Source organism: Lutjanus erythropterus, chromosome 14 (assembly GCF_056507025.1).
Source record: "Lutjanus erythropterus isolate fLutEry1 chromosome 14, fLutEry1.hap2, whole genome shotgun sequence".
Classification (NCBI taxonomy): domain Eukaryota; kingdom Metazoa; phylum Chordata; class Actinopteri; order Lutjaniformes; family Lutjanidae; genus Lutjanus; species Lutjanus erythropterus.
This window is the reverse complement of record NC_139330.1, coordinates 37542624-37562701: the sequence shown is the minus strand read 5'-3', so window position 1 is coordinate 37562701 and position 20078 is coordinate 37542624. Positions and strand designations below refer to the sequence as shown.

Below are 20078 nucleotides of genomic sequence, written 5' to 3'. Positions count from 1 at the left end.
GCCATTGCCAGATGAACGCTGCCTGAACATAGCCGTAACCACCAATGAGGTCAGTGGGCTCTGGACCTCTGTATTTTTTCTGCCATGTACATAATAATAGCTGTGAATTTATTACCTAAAAATAATAGTTGTTATTTTGATTTGTCTGAAATCATTATTTTTTCTGATGTGATGCTTTCAAACCTACCTAGCAAACTTCACTCTTGAACCTCGTGATGTGACGATTTAGTTTAGTCTAGTTTATTTGCACTTTACATATACATATAAAGAAACAAATAATAAACAGAAAGTTGAGCAGGGTAGGTCTGAAGCCAAAAAAGACTTATGAAGAATGATTATACTTCAAAGTGTCAAGACTAAGTAGTAATACAAAATAAAAAAAAATATATCAATTTACATGGAAGTCTTTTTCAATGCATTTACTTGAATGTTTATGAGTTGCGTTGCATTACAATGTGATCCAAAAAGTGACAAATCTTTGCTAATTAATGACTTTTTCAGATTTTTTGAACAGTGATAACATAGATGTTGATTGCAGTGATGTAGGCAGATTGGTCCAAAGAGATGCTTCTCTGTATTTCAAGGTGTATTGATAAAGGGAAGTATGACAATATAGAAGATGAAATCCTTCGAGTGTCTTTTATATGAGTGAATGTCAGAGGAAAACTTCTGGAAAATGCTCAGCATGTCATGACTTAGATGAACATATATACATATATACATATACACAGAAGTCTGGTATATGTTCATATTAAAAATTGATAGTTTGTATCTTCTGAAAAGAGGAGCAGATGAATCAAATCATTCTCAAAAGTTCCTTTGGATCAGCACAATCTTCTGAGAAAAGTGGGACATGTGTTGGCCTACATAGTGTTGCAGTACATAATATAAGGATAAATTAAGATGTAATAACAAGTTAGACTGTAAAGAAGAATACAAGATTGATTTACCAATCAACAAACTCCAGCTGACTGTCTTTTTACAGACAAATTCAATATGGTGTTTCCATGTATTTTTTTGTTTACTATGACTCCTGGGAATTTAATGTGTTTAACTCAATATTGAGTTATTTCACTGTTGTCTATGAATAATTCTATGTCTATGAATAATAGCACTTTTTTTGCTTCTCAAGTCAATGTGCTAAAATTTTTATGTGAAGCAACAAGATGCATCATCAGCAGATAAAAGAGGCAGTACATTATTTCAGACCCCAGGCAAATCATTCATGTCACTTGCATCATTACCTTCCCTCTGTGTGTAATCCCATTGTGTACAAGCTCTCCTGAAACGTCTGATCTCTCCTGAGAGTCCATAGTGCACCGAGAGGGAACTGCCTGCTGTTGTCCGTCATTCCGGTTTTCCCAGTGGGCATAACCTTTATTTTTAGATGTTTTCCTGTGAGTCCTGTATTTCATTTTAGGGAAGGTGTGAGAGCCCCCGTCTGTGGCCTCCCAGCTGTGTTGGGGCCACAGGGGCTCAGTCTGGGTGGCCTGGCTAGTGGTGGCCCTTTGCAGACGCACAGAGATCCTCTGGGCTGAGCCAGTCATGAGGGTGATGGACTGACTGTCCAGAGCTGGAACTGCTGATGTGACAGCTGGGAACTCAAACACCTCGTCCTCAACTGAAATAGGGAACAGAAAAATATAAGGAAGAGAATGAGTGTATGGCATAAGCCCTGCAGTGCTGAGAAGGGTGATTTAACCTTTGTAACTAAAAGTAGCTTTAAATGTTTAAATCCATTTTCTCCATCTGTAGCTGAAAATGACCTTTACAGGTGGGCAGTGCAGGGCTGCTGGGCAGTGAGCTGTGAGTCAGTCTGGCTGGAGAAACACTGCCCAGAGAGCTGGAGCGGATGAGCTTCCTGCAAGCCAGAACGAGCAGCTCCCGACATTGTTTATGACAGTTCACTCCACAGTCTGCAAAGTGAGTTACATACAAAGTTTACAATTGGGCCACGTGTTTTAAGCTGCAAGACAGATAAATGGACAGGCACATGGGCAGATTATGTGGTTATGACATGGGGAGCATATTCTAGGGATCACAGGGGTTGCACTTCTGTTTCAGTTTCACATTTCTTAAAAGGTCAGTTCACACTGCTTACCAAATCAAACTAAATCTATCTGCTTAGATTTTATGGAAGCTGAAAATGGCCATACCGTAAATATGTTTTAATACTGTTATCTCGAGTGATTTATTTCCTTATCTCGGGATAATAAAACTCAATTTCTTGAGATTATCACAAGAAACAAGAAACAAGCTCAGTTAATCCTTTAGCTGGTCTTCCCCTGAAATGATGAGGACTGATCTAAATGTTGTCTAGTAATAGTGAATCATTCTAAAAAAAAACATTAGCAAACAGTAAAATAATTGCATATAGAATCAATAACTTGGCTACACCAGCATATGTATAGATGGTATTTTGACAACTGATTTAAGCTGAAAATGTGAGATAAGGATGTATTCTTTATTGATCAACACATCAGGCTGTACTTCTGTCAGGGTCCAACACAGGCAGAAGTTGTCTTGTGTCTTTCTGTTTGAGACAACATTCAGATCTGTCCTCTCAGCCCAGATTCAGCACTTCAATGATCATTTTCTCATGATAAATTAACCCATGATCATGAGAAAATTAGCTTTGTCATCACAAGATAATGCAATAATTAACTCTTGATCTCTGTATAATGTGCATTAAAAAAATATTACCAGGTAGAGCCATTCTCAGCCTTTGCAACATTCCACCAGGGGTTAATGGTAAAAAAAGGTTTTCTGTAATTAGGGACAAAGTTTTGATGATATTAATTCTTCTTTTAAATCTGGTGATTTATATTCTTTTACAAAATCAGTTTGTTTGTCCTTTGTCCCTTTACTTGCTCTTTTTTGACAGTCTGAGAGGCTGCACCCCTGTGTGGGTGCAGTCTGCTGATGTTCACAGTAGTGGAATTAGCTCTTTGTTTTCACCAATTTGTTTATTAGTGACCTGCTGTTAAACATTTCTCATGTTCTGAGGAAGACCTGTGTATTCTGCATTCATGTTGACCGAACACACCACTTACTAATCTTGCACATGTGAGCCTTAGTTTAGACTGCTGGAGCCGTCAGAAGACAGCAATAAAAGAGCAATGAAAAAGCTGTTTGTGGTTAACAAAACGTATCTTCCTTTTTTACAAAAAAGTCTCTCTCTATAGGGATCCTTCCCATAATCTTATCAGACACTACCAATCTGAGCGTGTCAGAAAAAACAAGTCGACACACTTTGATGGTGTGTTGCACTGTAGCTTGGTTTATTCTTCTGCTGGCTGCAGTGCTCTCTCTTCATTTCAAACTGTTGTCCCATTTGCAACTTAGACACAAAAATGTGGGAAAATAGGCCTCAGGTTGAAAAACACTTAAGTTTAACAGAAGAATGTTGTGCAATAATACCTTTGCACTTGTAGCCCTGTTTGATGATTCCCCAGAGCTGCAGGTCCAGGAATATGAGAAAGAGGGAATGTTGGTACAGAAAATACAAAAAAAATAACATTAGGATAAAGGCATGAACCTAAAGACATGAACATAATCATCAAAACACTTCCTGTAACCATATTTATGTCTGGTGCATCTATGAGAATGTGACCTCAGTGTGTGTTAGCTCTTCTCTAGAGCCCAGCACAAAATTCAACTGTGTGAGAAAGTGAGTGATACACTATAAACCAAGCAAAAGGATACAGTATGTGGTTGAACTTGAAAGATGTACCAACACCAGCAAATGCCTGCCATCATCCAAAATAATTCTGTATTCACATCAGCAGCATCAGTGTCTGGCCCCAGTGTGATTGGCTCTGCAACATTAACTCCTGCAACTCTAGTTAGAGAGCTTCAGTCAGTGCCTAGATCTATGCTGAGACTAAAGAGACGTGCTCTGGACTTCACATGCTGTAGCTTAAACATCAGTCAAGTAAAAGCAACAGGGACATGTATTCATGACGAATATAAATAAATTTATTTACTTTGAAAGTCATTCTGGGACTCAGATATTGCTTCATATCCTTCAGTTGTAAATTGTATTCATAATGGTCATAAATAGTAAATAGTAAACTTAACTTGCTGAAACCTGCAGAAACCCTATTGCAATATCTGGCAATATTAACTGAGATGAGCAAAATGAAGGAAACATAAAACATTTACAGAGTATTAAGAGATACACACAAATCCAGCACAATGTTCACAGAAGGTGGGCTTCAGGTATGTCATCTCCTGGAAGTTGTGCATGAAACCTGGACCCATCTTACACTGGAGCAGTGGGTTAGCCCGAAGGAAATACGCTATCATCTCATCCTTACTGATCAATCCATCTCTGAATGAAAGAAGAAAGAAAAAAAGAAAGAAAGGAAGATGATCAAGAAGACAGGAGTACAGTCCTACAATATCAGACAAAAAGTGTCACTTTATTTATCCCTTAAAGACAGTGGAGAACCATGAAGAACTAATATTACATTACTGAGCTTTAGTTGGAAAAATGATACCAAAGATCATTTCATTTGTCTATAAAAACTAAGAGGTGGTCAACAATAAATGAATTGCAGCTACACAAAGAGTGACTTAAGGCTCTGTTGGTGAAGAGTGCATTATGTCTCATTTAAGACTTGAAACTCAAAGTTTAGCATCTGGGACTTAACTTGGAACTAGCTTGTCTTGACTTGACTTGAGTCCAAGCTACTTTCAAAGTGTAGCTAGTTAGCTGCAAGCTAATCTTACTGCTAGTGATTCAGCAAAAGCAACACTAGACTGCTGTGTTCCAGTGATGCAGATAAAATCACTAAAGCTTTTTTTCCCTCAAGAGGAACAAAATATAACAGCGTAGTGTTTGGTGAAGCTGCCCTAATACTTTGTGAGAAAAATAGCTTGCAGGTTGAAATGTTATATTACTTTTGAAAGTATGTAAAAAGGTTTAAACCTGACCCTATTTTCCTTTTTGCGTTGCATCTGTGTATAAAAAGAGCTATATAAACAAATTTGCATGTTAATGATGACAGTAATTTTTAAAATTGCTCCAGTATTGAGTTAGCCATCAACTGTGAACTGCAATGTAATCCTTCTGTGCCCTTCAGAATATGTCCACTAAAAGTGTTTGTAGAACTCACCAAAATAAATGCACGTGCACAAAGCTTGTTGTTATCGAGAGAGACTAATAAAATGATCAAAATGAGCATGATACCGAATTATATCAGTACCAACCAGGTGCAGCCTTCTCTGCAGAGTGTGACTGTCTGTCAGACTCTTCTCACACAGCAGAGGGAACTGGTGACAGAGGGGGAGAGCACGGGGAGATCGTCCACTAATCAATCACGGATAGTGTGACTTACAGAAAGGATCATGTCTAGAAGGGAACCCCAGATCTGTCAAAGTACGATAATTTTAACACACAGCAAGCACAAATCTCATTAAAAATTTTGCAAAGCAAGGTTCCCTTCTAGACACAGCCAATAGAGAGAGGAAGACAGTTCCAAAAACAAAGCGGGCCACCACAAATAAATGAATGCATGGAAAACACTGCAATTAGACACAAAAACATGCGAAAATTGTTCAGACAAAAAAATATCAGTTACCCTTTAAAGGGACAGTTCACCCAAAAATGAAAATTCAGTGACTATCTTCTTGCCTTCATGCTGATTGAAGGTCAGGTTTGGAGTTTCACAGGAAAACAACGTTGCAGAATCTCCCAAACAATGGAAGTGAATGGTGACCAGCCTCCAAACATAAAAAACAACAGAATTAAAACATAAAATGTCTCCATACTGCTCATCCTTCTGTAATTGTGTAATCCAAGTCGCCTAAAGCCCCATCATGCCAAGTTGACTAAATAAATGTTATTCACACCATGTTTTTAGCCTGAATCTTTACTGTAGATCCTTAGCTTCATGCGCTCATGCACACTGCCTGGACTGGGTGTGTGTGGTGTGATGATGTGCAAACAGCATGTTGGGACATTAGGAGACTCGGATTACACCTGACAAGCAGTATGGAGACATTTTATGGGTTATTTTTTCCAGTTGTCTTTTCCATTTGAAAACTGTCACCATTCACTTCCATTGTTTGGGAGATTCTGCAACGCTGTTCGCTTGTGAAACTACAGCAGTTCTTTGTGGCCTAAACAACTAGACCCATGTGCTCCCATAGCTCAGTTAGTAGAGCGTTTGTCCCATGTATTGAGGCTGTTGGTCCTCTGCAGTGGTCACTGGTTCGGTTCCCGCCTGTGGCCCATTTGCTGCATGTCATTCCCCCTCTCTCTACCCCTTTTTCTGTCATACCTTCAGCTGTCCCTATCCAATTAAAGGTAAAAGCCCAAAAAATAATCATAAATAAATAAACTGAACCCTCAATTGGCATGAGGGTGAATAGATGATAACTGAATTTTCATTTGGGTGAACTATGCTGTGACTCAGTCAGACTCAGCTAAAAAAAAAAAAAAAAGTTACTAAGAGCAATTACATCTATTTGTAACTTTCAGTATTAAACACTCACTGATCTTTGTCCAAAACGCAGAAGGAGTCCAGGAAGGGAAAGTTAGCAGCGATGCTCTCAAAATCCTCTTGAGAAATGTAGCCATCACGGTCATGGTCATAATTCCTGAACACGGACTTCCCAGTGACAAGAAACATGTTACTGAAATAAGATTTTACATGCACGTGCGGACACACGCACACACACATGTTATCTACTCACATCCACCACCTTCCTAATGTGTTTATTGACAACAGAGGGGTCTGGTTTAGTGGTGACACCAGAAGCCCAGTCCAGTGGGGCCAGGGGCTTGTTGGGAGTTGTAGGAGAAGTAGGCTGTAAAGAAGGAAACAGTGCAAATGCACAGAACATCAGAACATACTTGGTTACACCCAGAGTAAAGATTGTCCTGAATGCTAAATGACAGCACAAGTTAAAATATTTGTAAGTACAATGGTGTAAAAGGGTCTTTAACCTCTCAGCATAATATCAGTTTTATTCTAACAATACACAGTGTGGACAAACCTGCTGCTCCTGTCAGTGAAAACTTACCAGTGATTTGGGGTTACGTGGTTCCCTTAGCAATGACAGCTCATAAATCTCATCTTCAGTGTAATAAAGGTCTAAAGAAAGCTGGGAAAACAAGAGTTTTAGATGTAATCGGTTGAAAACTCAATGAACTGAGAGCAGCATAATAATTTTTCACTTAATCTACTGTAGGTTGTAGGTCCACAAAAATTCCCTACCCTTTGGCAGCCACAGTTTTCACCTTAAGAGGCTTAAATAAATTTGGCATGGAGGTCAGGTGTGTTTGTGTGTGTGAGTGTCATGCCAGTTAGCTAAAAGGCTAACAACAACAAGGTGCAAACAAATGGATTTAAAGACTTGCACAAGACTTAGTGGAGAGGTTGGTCATGAGCCAAAGAACAGCTGATAAACTATTCTTGACAACTGGTAAAGGGGGGGGGGGGGCGCGGCTTGGAATCCCTCAGTTGGCTGCGGGACTGAGAAGTTTGTGGCTACAGCAGGACCTTCCCTCCAGGTGTTCTGACTCCCTCCCACAGTCCTCAGACATGCAGGTTAGTTGGTGACTCTAAATTACATGTAGGTGTGAATGTGAGTATGAGTGGTTATTTGTCTCTGGTGACCTATCCAGGGTATACCCCACTGCTCACCCAGTGTCAGCTGGTATCGGCTTCAAGCTCCCTGCAGCCCTTAATATAGGTTATATAAAATGTATATTATAGATAATGGAAGGATTTAGTCTGTAGTCTTCTGTTGTCATTCCAACAATAGAAGGAGATGTTTCGGCATGTGATCACATTTTATTACATTGTGTGATTTGCTTTCAAAATGTGAGGGATAAGGGAGTGACCTTTGATAATGAAGTCATGGAAAATTTAGTGGACCTGTTATACAATGTGTCTGTTAATGAGATGCACTGAGCTCAATTTTGTTTGTTTTAATGTTAACAAACAGAATTGTGTGAGGTGCTTACTTAGTCACATTACTGTGATGTCAAATTTAGCAGGTCAATGTGTCTGTGTTGTTGTCTGTTGGGTTGAGTTTGCTATGTTATCATTTGTGATAAATGCAGTAGCTGTAAGGTTTTCTGGACAACATTTGTTATTGTTTTATGTTGTTAATTGATTTCCAATAATAAAGACACATACATTCACATGACGCATATTTGTCCACTCCTATGTGTTTAAGAGGATTAAATACTTAAAATTTGTCCTTTAAAGCTGGGGTAAGCAGTTTTTGGTGTCACTGAGCAAAAGTTACATAGTGCATAGAATTTAGTGGCATGTAGTGGTGAGCATAAAGATTGCAAACACCCCATCTCGCCCTCCCCTTCTAATCTTACAAAATCTTACACAGTTAAGGTACATTTTGAAGAGATAAAAAAAGTGTGATTTGTGTAATTTGCGGCCAACTATGTACAATCGCACCATTTATGGTGATGAAATACTTAAATGACAACCCTAATCCTAACACATTACAATAAAAACTGCCATGTACAATGATGAGAACAGCATTCTATCTTTAAAAAATATTCAGACCTTTACTACAGTGTCTTCCCCTGGTGGTAATCCCTCACCGTTAACAGGTATATGAGGTCCATGTTGGGCTCCACCTGGGCCACTGCACTCTGCAACATCACCAGTTCATTGAAGGTCATGTAGAGCTGATGCATCTTCACCAGGTTCACCTTATTACTGTTGTCAAGCCAGTCAGGAAAGACTACATGCACTGCGATCAGGTCCTTGAGGTGCACTCCCAGGATGGGGATTTTAAAGCCCTGGCATTCAGTGAAGGCCTTTCGGTAGCATGTATAGTTGTTGTTGGAAGAGACCAGTTCTGTCATCTCACTCCAGATCTGAAGCAGGGAAGGCAACATTTGTATAAGTACAATGGCAAACACACAAAACTGTTCAGGTAAAGCAAGTCATGTGACATGATTATTTTCCCTTTTCTGATAAAAGTAAAATCAAATAATTAAAAATTAAATTAAATCTATTAAATTATGTACTAAATTTAAATTGTATTATATTGACTTCATTACCAGGAGCTCATTACTAACTGAGAGCAGGTTTTAGTGATTTAGGAGTCCTCTAACAGCCTTCATACTCAGAAGTTACTTTTAGCTGTAAAAAGCTTAGTGTATTAGACCAAAAACCCAGGAGTTAGATTTAGGACATGAACCTTATTGCTGAGACTCTCAATACAATTTGAGTTGCATTCACGAGTGGGTTCAGCATTCAAGCTTGCCGTTGAACTCTGGGTGCAAGCTGTGTCTGTGAGCAATGCAGTGACATATTGCAGTCAGAGGTCACTCAGTAGAGTGCAGATCTCCGCCAGGCAACAGATGATGAATCACCTACTGCAATGCCTCCACAACTGCTAGATGCAGCTAGCAGAGATCTGCAAAGTTCCACCAACATTAACATGAATGCTACATATGTTGTCCTGAGCTAGATTACCTAATAGGACTAGATGTTAACATCCCTGAAGTTTCAGCCCAACAAGTAGCTTGAGTGGTGCTGGAGAAGTCTTCTTGAATGGTGCTGAAGGATTCTTGAGTGGAGAAGCCCTCTTGCGTGGTGGTGGAATTTAGTGCTGACAAAACAACACATCTTCAGTTCTGTACCCCAGCTTCACTGGATGTTTCGACCTTTTTTCACAAGATACGCTCAGCCGAGGCAGACCCTCCACAGGCAAATCAGACCTGGGAGTGTGTTGCATGGTCACAATGTGGTCATTTGGCAGCCCACATGGTCTCTTTTCGTTTCAACCACAGCTAGTGGCTGCTCATTTTGGTGACAATGGCAAATTCTTTAATTGTCCTCCGTTGAGCCTGCCCTCTGATGCCTACCTCCTTATATGAACCTTACAGCGGACCCTGCCACAAAGCCTCTGCAGCCAACCTCCACAGGATGCACCTTCACTTTCCAGCCCCTCCCTTGCCTCAGCTGCCAAATTGGCATACCGCAGCTTCTTTCTTTCGTAAGCTTCATCGATGGCATCCTCTCAAAGGACCATCAGCTCAACAATGAAGACTCTCCTGAGCTCCAGTGCTGCGGCCAAGCATCTCAGAACTTGATTGTGGCATTAGGTGTATCTTCCTTGGGTTAGACTGCAACCCACTAGGATGTGTTTGTGGGTTGTTGGAGAGGGCAGGACATCATATGTGGCTCTGATAATGAAGCTTATCCTTCTAGTCTCCATGTTCCACAGCTTGCTCCAGGTGATCTTCCTCTGCTCTATGCCCTCCCACCACATCCACCTGCCCTGCTGGGCTTTGAAGACTGCTTTAGCATCCCTGACTGCTTCCTCCTGGCGGCGCACCTCTTCCACCACCAGATGCCAGCTGGAGTAGCCTTTTGCCATGACGGTGCTGTTGCGCCCAGGCCAAAGCCTGCTCTGCCATGTTGGACAAGCTCCATGGTGTCCCTGTGTTTGATGGCTGCTTTAGCCTCTGCAACTGCTGCAGATGGATTCCACTTCTTCCCTGTCGCTAGGGTGAGAGCTGTGGCACTAACAAGAGGATCCATGGAGTCTGTCCAGCCTTGTTTTTTTTGCACATTTGTATTCCTCCACCAGGCTTGAGATTGGGAGTGAGAGGGCTTACTTCCTCACTTGTGTGTTGATCAGTCTCTCCAGCCGATTGGCATTCGAAAGTGTGGCCTCATAGATGGTAATTATCTATATGAGGCAGGGAGCAGTCCAAATTGGAGGCACCACAGATTCAGCTTCCCTGGCAGCACAGCAGAGGCGAATTTGGGCGGGTAGCTACTGAGCCTCAAGCCCTGGATGTTTTCTAAAAAGCCCTGCATCTTTTAAGTTTTGAAAATGACATTGTAAAAGTAATTCTCTCAGTCTCCCTCTCACTGCACTGCATATGTGTTAATGTGCAGTACTGGAGTCTAACAGAGAGGCAGTAATAAGCTGCCAATGAGCATGTAGCCTCTGTATCCTGCCCTGAAGAAGAAGTATTTCATTCTCATTGACATCCACAAATTTTAAAAAAGCCACCAGTGGCACCGTCAACAGAAGGCTGTACATCAACAGCAGCAGGAGCCACCAGTAAACCAGAGACAGGAGATATTTCAGGTGAAACTGCAGGTGTAACACTTAATATAACACATAATCAGCCCTATACACACACTATGCAAGTTGCATAGGAGGTGAGGTATGGAAGGGCTCTGCCTCCCCCTTGTGTCAAAGCATGTGTCACCTTTAATGAGAGGATGAAGCAGACCTAAAGACAAAATAACATCCCAAGAGTGAACAGAGTGAACAGTAATCAGGTAAACTTGTGTTTCCTCCTCTCCAAGTTTGATATCATTGATTCACAGTAACATTAACAACATTGATGCTCCTCCTTCTGTCTGGCTGATGTTAGCTGTGCTCCAGTCTGTCTGTCTGTGTCCTGTTTACAGACACATCCAGGGCAGCTCTGTAACTTTGTGTCTGACACAAGGAGTCAGAAAATGAAATAAAACTATTTATCACGTTTGATCAGTGCCAACGTGCAACAGCGTTTATAGGTCAGAAAAGATAACCATGTCACGTGTGGACATGTGTTCTTATGCATGTGCACACTTTCCTACAGCAGCGTCTGTGGAGACCAGTCTGTCTGTCTGTCTGTCCAGACAATATTTAGACATGATGTTACTCCTCTGAGGTGACCAGGAGTGTAAAAAGTATTCAGATCCTTTACTGAAGCAAAAGTACTAATATCACGCTGTAGAAATACTTTACTACAATACTGCATTCACAAAACCTTACTTACTAGTAAAAGTATGGAAATATTATCAGTTAAATATACTTAAAGTAAAAGTAGTCATGTTTCTAGTCAGTGTTATTATGTCTGATGTTTCTTGATTATATTATTGCATTAAGGTTACTGCTGTTTACTGCTGTAGATGTTTAAGGTTGAACTCATTTTAGCTACTTTAGACCACTGTGGCTAGTTTAATCTAGAGCAATCCATCATGGTCTGTAAGACCATTTAATGTCTAGCATTATTGTCCTGTAACAACCAAGTGACTAAAATGCCTTTTTTTCAGCTTTGTCGATTAAAAAAAAATCAGTATTTGCCTCTTGGATGTAGTGTAGAAACATAATGTTGGATCATTTGGAATTAAATTACAAATTAAGTACAGTACTTAATGGAAATATACTTAGTTTGCATCACCAACAGGTGTGAATTTATGTGTGTTAATATGTGTTCTCCAGTGCCTTCTGTCCACTTTAAGTTCTTCAGACATTTCAGCGGAGGCACAAAAACATTTTGGTGAGTGCTAAACCAAAAAAAAAAAAAAAAGAAAGAAAGAAAAAATAGCTATTTCACTGCACATGGATGCAAAAAAAAGGTTGCAGTCTCTGGGCTTGACCTGATCTCCTCAACTCCTTGATCTGCCCCTGCAGCACAGATTTGTTGATTTGTTTGAGGCCAGCGATGGTACCCTACCTGAGTTGTTCCAGCCGTTTGAAGTCTTTGGGGTCTGTGGTGTACCAACGCCCAAGGCTTTTGATAGGCTTCTCCAAGACTGTTGGCCTTTGACAGTGAAAATACTGTGGGATTTGTTGGGTTTAAACTCCATTCATGTTTTCCTGGAGTTTCACCAGTAGGTGTTTGGTGCATGCTTTTGTTGTTGTGACTGTTGTCATATCATCCATATATGCCCTAATTGGGGAAAGATACAGTCCGCTCTTCAGCTTTTCTCTTCCAACCACCCATTGTGATGCTCTGATTATGAGCTCCATCACCATAGTGAATGCAAGGGGAGAGATGGTGCAGCCCGCTATTACGCCTATCTCAAGATGCTGCCAAGTGGTGGTACTGTTCTCTGTTGTGATGCAGAACTGGAGGTCCTGGAAGTAGGCTTTGACCAGCCTAGTTATCTGTTTGAATAGGTCTTCCTGATGTGCTCCTCCAGCTCTCTTAATGGCACTTTAAGGAACTCAGTCTTCTCATTGACAAAGAGGCTTTACAAACTTAGAAGGGTCTCTGTGGAAGCCAGCCCTCATTTGTTCTTTCCTCTGATATTGTTTCCTCAAACATTCCTCAAACATTCTTCGCAGTGTTGCAAGGTGCTGCTTAATGTCACCCTGCAGTGCCTCAAGTCCTTTCCTTTCCACTTCAGTGAAGAAGAATGAGAAGTCAGCTTACAACGGTCGTATAATACAGTACAGTACTTTGAAGTACTTCAAAGTCTTCACTATATACATTATATGAGTCTGGGCAGACATGGATGTAACTACACTGGTTGGCAGAGACAGACACTGCAAGGCAGTAATTCTACTTTTTTTCCTGCTTTGTTTTATGCAACCATTAACAACTGACTTCTCATTCCTATTAACTGGCTGCTAGGGGCTGCAAGTGATCAACTGCTTCAGTTTGAAATCTTGTATCAACTCATCAACGTATGTGGGGGTCATGTTAATGTTGGAACTTTACAGATCTGCACTGGTTGCATCTGGCAGTTGTGGAGGAATTGCAAGAAGTGCTTCACCATTTGTGGCCTGGCAGGGATCTCTATTCTACTGAGTGATCTCTGCTATTTAGTACTGTTACCCTTATTTAGTGTTAAATTAGTATAATTCAGAAAGGTTTTATTTATTATGTACATTTGTTAAGTGTTTCATACATATATTTATGGCTACTGCAAAGAACTTCCATACTGTGTTGATTTTGGAGGCACTGTAGACACAAATTTGTTTCATCTAATTTAAAGGAGAATCCAACCTGGTGGCAGGCATTAAGAACAACTTCTTGTCATAGAAATACCCAATCTTCTCACTGTTGGTCTCATTTGAGTATTATAGGTCATATGGAGGAATCAGTATTAAACTGAGACTGTTTCATAATCAATCAAAACTCTTTGTTTTAGGTTTAAGTAAAGTTTAAACTGTCAACAGATAATATATTGTTCAATTTCAAGTTTAACTATGCCTTAGCAATGAAAAACACCATTATTTAATATTGGCAGCCAGGCATATGCACAGACAGATCCCAAGGGGTACTCAAGAACCTTATTTCTTTAATTTGATTGAAAATGTTACTTCAGTAAAGCATCTTATAATAATCTATAATCTATAATCAGGAAGATGAAAGGAGAAGAAAAAAATGAGGAGCAGAGGAGAGCCAGGGAAAGGAGTGCAGAAGGCACTTAAGTTAATTGTTGCACTCTTGTTATTTGGAGGGTAGACTGATTGGTTTATTTTCTTTATTCAGTGAAGAGCCCTCTCAATTGTGAATAGCTTTTTTTTTTTTTTATATATACACTGCTAAAGCATGTACAATGTGGCACTGTTTTTATTTGCTATTGCCTGCTCTTGTGACAAATGCAAAATGAATTAATGCTGAAGACTATCATCGTGTGAACTGATGACTTTGTAGAAATCTGTTGAGCATTAAAAATCTGCATAAGTGTGCATAAATACAGGTATATGGAAGTAAGTAATATGCTACAATATGTAACTTTATTTTTCTATAAATAATTATGAGAAGAATGGCCTTTTTTAACTTGAATGCCACCCCCCAAAATGTCTATGCACATCACTGTTACTACCTGTCATTTTGTACATTTTGTTTTTTGTTGAGTGCCAATTCAGGCAGTGTTGCTACAATTTTAAGTACAATTTTAGCACCGGTATCAGAATCCAAACGACATCCAGCCCTTGTGATTATACACTAAGGAAAACATACTTACATGAACATTATAATCCATTTCTGCCATATTCTGTCCATAGATGCCCCTAAATCTTACCTTGAATCTTTAAAATATAAAACTTACATTAACAAAGCTTATGTTGATCTGAAAGGGAAAGTTTGTCACTAAACATGACAAAGCCTACAAACACATTACCACTGAATCTCCTGTAACTACTATAACAATATATAACCATGATTTCTATACAGTGGCATGCTTCTATTGTGTGTTCATATGCTGTAAGAATACAAGTGTACTCGTAGCAAGGGTTGTCATAGGCAACTGGACTTGATAGAGTTCTTGAAGACGCCTCTCATCCAAGAAGCTTCTTCAGATCCGAGTGACTGGTTGACACCACTTGGGTCAAAATCAAGACACAGGAGGTTGAAGCCTTCACAAACCATATCAATGCAGTGAACAAAAACATCAATTTCACCCGAGAGGATGTCCGAGGCAACAGTTTGTCTTTCTTGGATTGTCAGTGCACACTGAGGAATACAGAAGCCTCAACATTGATGTTTACAGGAAACCCCCCCACACACAGACCAATATCTCCTTTTTGACTCACACCACCCACGCCATTTTTGTTAACCTGGAACAGCCATCTCTCAAAAGAGGAGGAAGCCTAAGACACAATCTATCTGCGACATACAATGCAGTCTTAAGATCACTTCCCAGGCAGTTGGATACCCACCTGAAATCATATGACTCCAACAACTCACATGATAGCAGGGACCTTAATGACTCTTAATGACTCTCTCATTCACTCTTCCCCTCAGGTGACCCTAATGGTTCACACAGTGGAAGGGCGGGCTCATGAGTCACATGGCCCTCTAGGTGTTAATGACCCCACATAGGTTTAATACCTGAACTCCCAAACCAGTCAGTAAGAACCGAAGAAGCCTCTTAGATGAGAGGTGAAACGTCTTCAAGAACACTATCAAGTCCAGTTGCCGATGACAACCCTTGCTACGAATACCATGACCGGGATGACTGAGAATCTTCACAGAAATGCAAGTGTACTGTGTGTGTGTGTGTGTGTGTGTGTGTGTGTGTGTGCGCGTGCGTGTGTGCGTGTGCACATGTATACATAAATGTGCATTCCAAGGCTAGTACTGACATACCTTCATTACTTCTGGAGCCAAATAAGAATGAGTCTCCTTCAGTCGAGAAATGGAGCTGTGGCTCAGCCCACCCACCACTGCCATCAGAGTGTTGAAGTTCTGCAGCTGCAGAAGTTTCTGATGACAGATAACGTGTTGAAATCTTCTTTATTGCTTTTTTATTATTGATCTAATTAAACATATTCTGTGTCTTGTGCTGTTCTGCTGTATGACAAAAGGTCCACTCAGATTAGTGCGAGTGAAATATGATGACATCATCATCAGTGTCGTGAGATATGCTGATTTCATTTTCAGGGCCCTTGGTTGATTATTGTGGAGGCAGTCCACCACTGAATCATGAAAAATTTTTTGTAAGTGATTATATCTTTGAAATAAATAGAATAAAAACAACAACTATAAAAAACCAACAACAACTATGAGGCAATCAGGTGGGACGGGTCAGTTATAATTGCACCAGCTCTTTAGATTATTTGCTTGTTACATTGTGATTGAGCTGATGAGATTTTGGAGGATCTGTTAACACTGCACTATAATCTTTGTGTCCAGGCTGCTGTACAAAACTGTCCAATGATGGCAGTGCACAGCTGCAGGAGATTCTGTTTCTCTTGGAGTTCTTAAAGTTGCAGCACACTTGGTATGTTAAACGATTTCATCCTTGAGCCTGTCCGCAGACAGTCTCTACTATGAGACAAGATCACTGAGAATGTAATTTGGACACAGATCCATTTCTTTCAGTGCTGATGGGGGAGAAATGGAGTAACTTTTTGGCTCACTTATAAGATGAAGATTCATTCATTTTCTGAAACCGCTTATTCCGTAAGGGTCGCAGGCTGCTGGAGCCTATCCCAGCTGACATTGGGCAAGAGGCAGGGTACAGTCTGGACAAGTCGCCAGGTCATCACAGGGCTAACACATAGACAGACAACCACTCACACTCACATTCACACCTACAGGCAATTTAGAGTCACCAATTAACCTAGCATGCATGTCTTTGGACTGTGGGAGGAACCCGGAGAGAACCCACGTAGACATGGGGAGAACATGCAAACTCCGCACAGAAAGGCCCTGCCCCAGCAAGCCGGGGGATCGAACTCATGACCTTCTTGCCGTGAGGCAGCAGTGCTAACCACTGTACCACCGTGCCGCCCTATAAGATGAAGATGCCCAACACAATTGCAAACATCTACAAACCAACTGTGATAGTGATGAGACAGCCTTTCTGATGGATAGGGAACTTAAGCGCACCTATTTGTGTCCATGAATAGATCTAATAGCAGCAACACTAGCTTCATGAAAGAAAAATTCAAAAATGAAACTGATACTTATTTTAGACACTATCAACAAGATGAGATCAATAAGGTAATGTGACAAGAGTTGCCAAGAATAAGATGTCTATATCAAAGAGATGTAAGTCAATCATAAAAACACATGAGGCTGTTTGAGAGTTGTGTTATTGATTATAGTTATGACCATATATTTATGATAGTGGTCTAATATGTTTCCTTGGATGACCTATTAGAGCACACTGTAAATCAGTTTAAACTATATTCCTCTTACTAGAAGAAATAATTTTATGAATGCTGAAATTAGGATATTTGGAAACAAAACTGAGAGGATAGGGTGTAGGGAATATTTTGAAAAATTTGCAATAAGGGGCACAGTCCAAAGACATGCATGCTAGGTTAACTGGTAACTCTAAATTCCCCGTAGGTGTAAATGTGAGCGTGAGTGGTCGTCTGTCTATGTGTCAGCCCTGTGATGAACTGGCGACTTGTCCAGGGTGAACCCCACCTCTCACCCAGTGTCAGCTGGGATAGGCTCCAGCAGCCTGCCACCCTTACGGAATAAACGGTTACAAAAAATGGATGGATGGAATCTGCAATAAGTAAAAGTGAGTTAAAAGTTAACATTACACACTATCATTATTACTATTATTTTTACTTTTTACTTTCTACTATTATTTATTACACACTATTTGCTTAAACTGAACTGCCCCATATACATTACCAAATGGTTGTATTTAAATAGGGTTATAAATTTGAATAGCTTGGACTATATACTAACTATACACATGAAGCATTCTCCTTTCTGCCTTTTGGACTTTAGATGCCTGTGCAATATTGAAATACTAATTGTTATGATCCTTCTCAAATAGTGATAATTGATAACCGTTAATCCTCATCCAACAGTGTTGGATGAAGAGAATGAAAGTGCTGCCTCCCCCCTGTCTTACCTGAGCCACATGGATGTATTTGGTAATAACCTCTGCACGGGTCTGAGGGGTTAGCTTGCTGAGCACCATAAGCTGGACCCACTGCGAGACTCCGTTGAAGAGAGCAATTGAGCGCTCCAGAGTCGGGTTGTCCATCAGGCAGCCATGGATCACATAGCTCTGGTAATCAGTGAACTGGGGACAAATTGGAATTACAGATCAGATGTATATCTGTCAGTTTTTAATGTTATTTTCAGGGGGCCTATAGAGAGGCTGTGATGTGTTATAATGGGACAGAGAGGCTGAATGGACTGGTTATAGTGGGACAGAGAGGACTGGTTTTATAAGGTTGAGCTCAGAAGTGCAGATTGTTGAAGACTTTGTGGTGCACAAAACTACTGTTCAGACTAATGTTAAAACAGGTGAATAGGCAACAACAACGATGCTAAATCCCATACTTGTGTGATGAACCGCACAAAAGAGAACTGGAGGTTATGCACATAATGTTCCCTGAGATTGGGAAATTAGGTACAACACAGGTCAGCTTCTCACTACCTTACAACTTGGGTAAGTGGCCTTGGCGTTTTGAAATAATTTTTTCAGGTTGGTCTCGTGAGGTCACAATCCCCATGCTTTTATGTATTTTACCTCATTTCTCATTGGTTTCATGCATAACCTCCAGTTTTGTGGTTACAAATGTCTATACCAACTGTCATGGCATTCCTTCCAATAGTTGGGGTGCGGGCCACACCATAGTTAAAGGATCACCAGAGTCAGTGTGATATATCTTTAAGTAGCCATATGAATGTCTGTACAAAATGTCACTGCAATCTATCTAATAGATGCAGAAATATTTCAATCTGGACCCGGACCCTCCTAAGCAACCCTTGAGCTCTGGTGCTAGCCAAATAAAAATTAAAATCATTGCACCATTGGACTGTAGCCAAGCTGCTTTTAGACATACCGATATCCTACGGATGGACTTAAACTCCAGGAAGGTGAGATGCTCCGCCAGCTCCATTGGCTCCAAGTGGTCAAACAGCAGCGTGGCCTTGCCTTTCTTAGCCTGCTTCTTACGCTGGGTTAACTTACGCATCCAGTCATACGATGGACTATATGTAGATATAACATTATAGATAGTTTAAGGACTGAAAGCACTAATATTATTGTCTTACCCATTTACTTGTTAATACTGATCTGTACAATACTTTCTATAATTGTATTTGCATGGTCTTTGTTTCTTACATGGTGGAGATGTCAAGTAGTTTGAAATGCTCCTCACAGCCAACCTGAGCAGCCACATCTCTGAACTCTTCTGTTATCCGGATCAGACCCAAGTCCAGGTTGAACTCTGCAGGGAATGTCACTATCCAGAACCTGAAGACACATACATATTGATATTGACAATGCAAAGAAGGTAATATGACAAACCCATGGAAAAGGGCCTCAGATTGTCTATGGTGTTGGCTTTAGAGTTCCCAAATTCATTGGGCCTCATTCACAAACAGTGTGTGCGCACAGATTTGTGCTTAAACCGTGTGTACAGATGTTTTAGGCATAAATCTGGGATTCGTCAATATTTTCTTACCTGAATTTGTTTGTACTCTGCGAACAAATTTAGAACTGCCTCAGACCATGCATATGCATAAATGATGACAGCCTGCCTGTCTTAGAAAATATTGAAACACACCTTTTAACTAAATATAAAGCATAGCTACACCACAGTCATTTAAAAAAAAGAAAAAAAGAAAAAATATCATAAATGTCATGATTATCTGATTTTATGTTAAGCTAGATGTTGGATTTTATGAATGCATTGTGCTAGATTATCATTATTATTATTATTATTATTATTATTATTATTATTATTATTATTATTATTATTAGTTCATTAGGTGAAAGTTCCTGCTAGATTGTCATTACTTTCACCCTCATTTTTTGTGATTTTTCAAATAATAGCAGTGAATCTCTTGTCTTGGGCTGACAGATCAGGTGCATCTTGTTCTCTACCTGTTTCTTTACTTCTGGTCTGTTTTTCTT

The 20078-nt window shown here is 40.2% G+C and overlaps 1 protein-coding gene and 1 long non-coding RNA gene across 8 annotated transcripts in view; both read right to left on the bottom strand.

Annotated features, from left to right (window-relative positions):
* Positions 1-20078, bottom strand: part of LOC146315945 (uncharacterized) — a 151152-nt gene that overhangs the window by 86688 nt on the left and 44386 nt on the right. The gene's annotated exons all lie outside the window — the stretch shown is intronic.
* The window catches only part of rasgrp3 (RAS guanyl releasing protein 3 (calcium and DAG-regulated)), a 59922-nt gene that overhangs the window by 1192 nt on the left and 38652 nt on the right, over positions 1-20078 (bottom strand). For 6 of the 7 annotated variants that reach the window (XM_084735778.1, XM_084735783.1, XM_084735779.1 and 3 more), the window contains 12 exons: positions 19284-19415; positions 19003-19150; positions 18060-18233; positions 15827-15943; positions 8582-8860; positions 7033-7113; positions 6703-6816; positions 6502-6617; positions 4186-4333; positions 3421-3457; positions 1767-1916; positions 1245-1621 (listed from right to left, as the gene is read on the bottom strand). In XM_084735778.1, coding sequence (XP_084591904.1) covers positions 1245-1621; positions 1767-1916; positions 3421-3457; positions 4186-4333; positions 6502-6617; positions 6703-6816; positions 7033-7113; positions 8582-8860; positions 15827-15943; positions 18060-18233; positions 19003-19150; positions 19284-19415 — 1873 coding nt within the window. The remainder of the gene's footprint in view (positions 1-1244; positions 1622-1766; positions 1917-3420; positions 3458-4185; positions 4334-6501; positions 6618-6702; positions 6817-7032; positions 7114-8581; positions 8861-15826; positions 15944-18059; positions 18234-19002; positions 19151-19283; positions 19416-20078) is intronic. The other variant, XM_084735780.1, reaches the window with a different exon arrangement.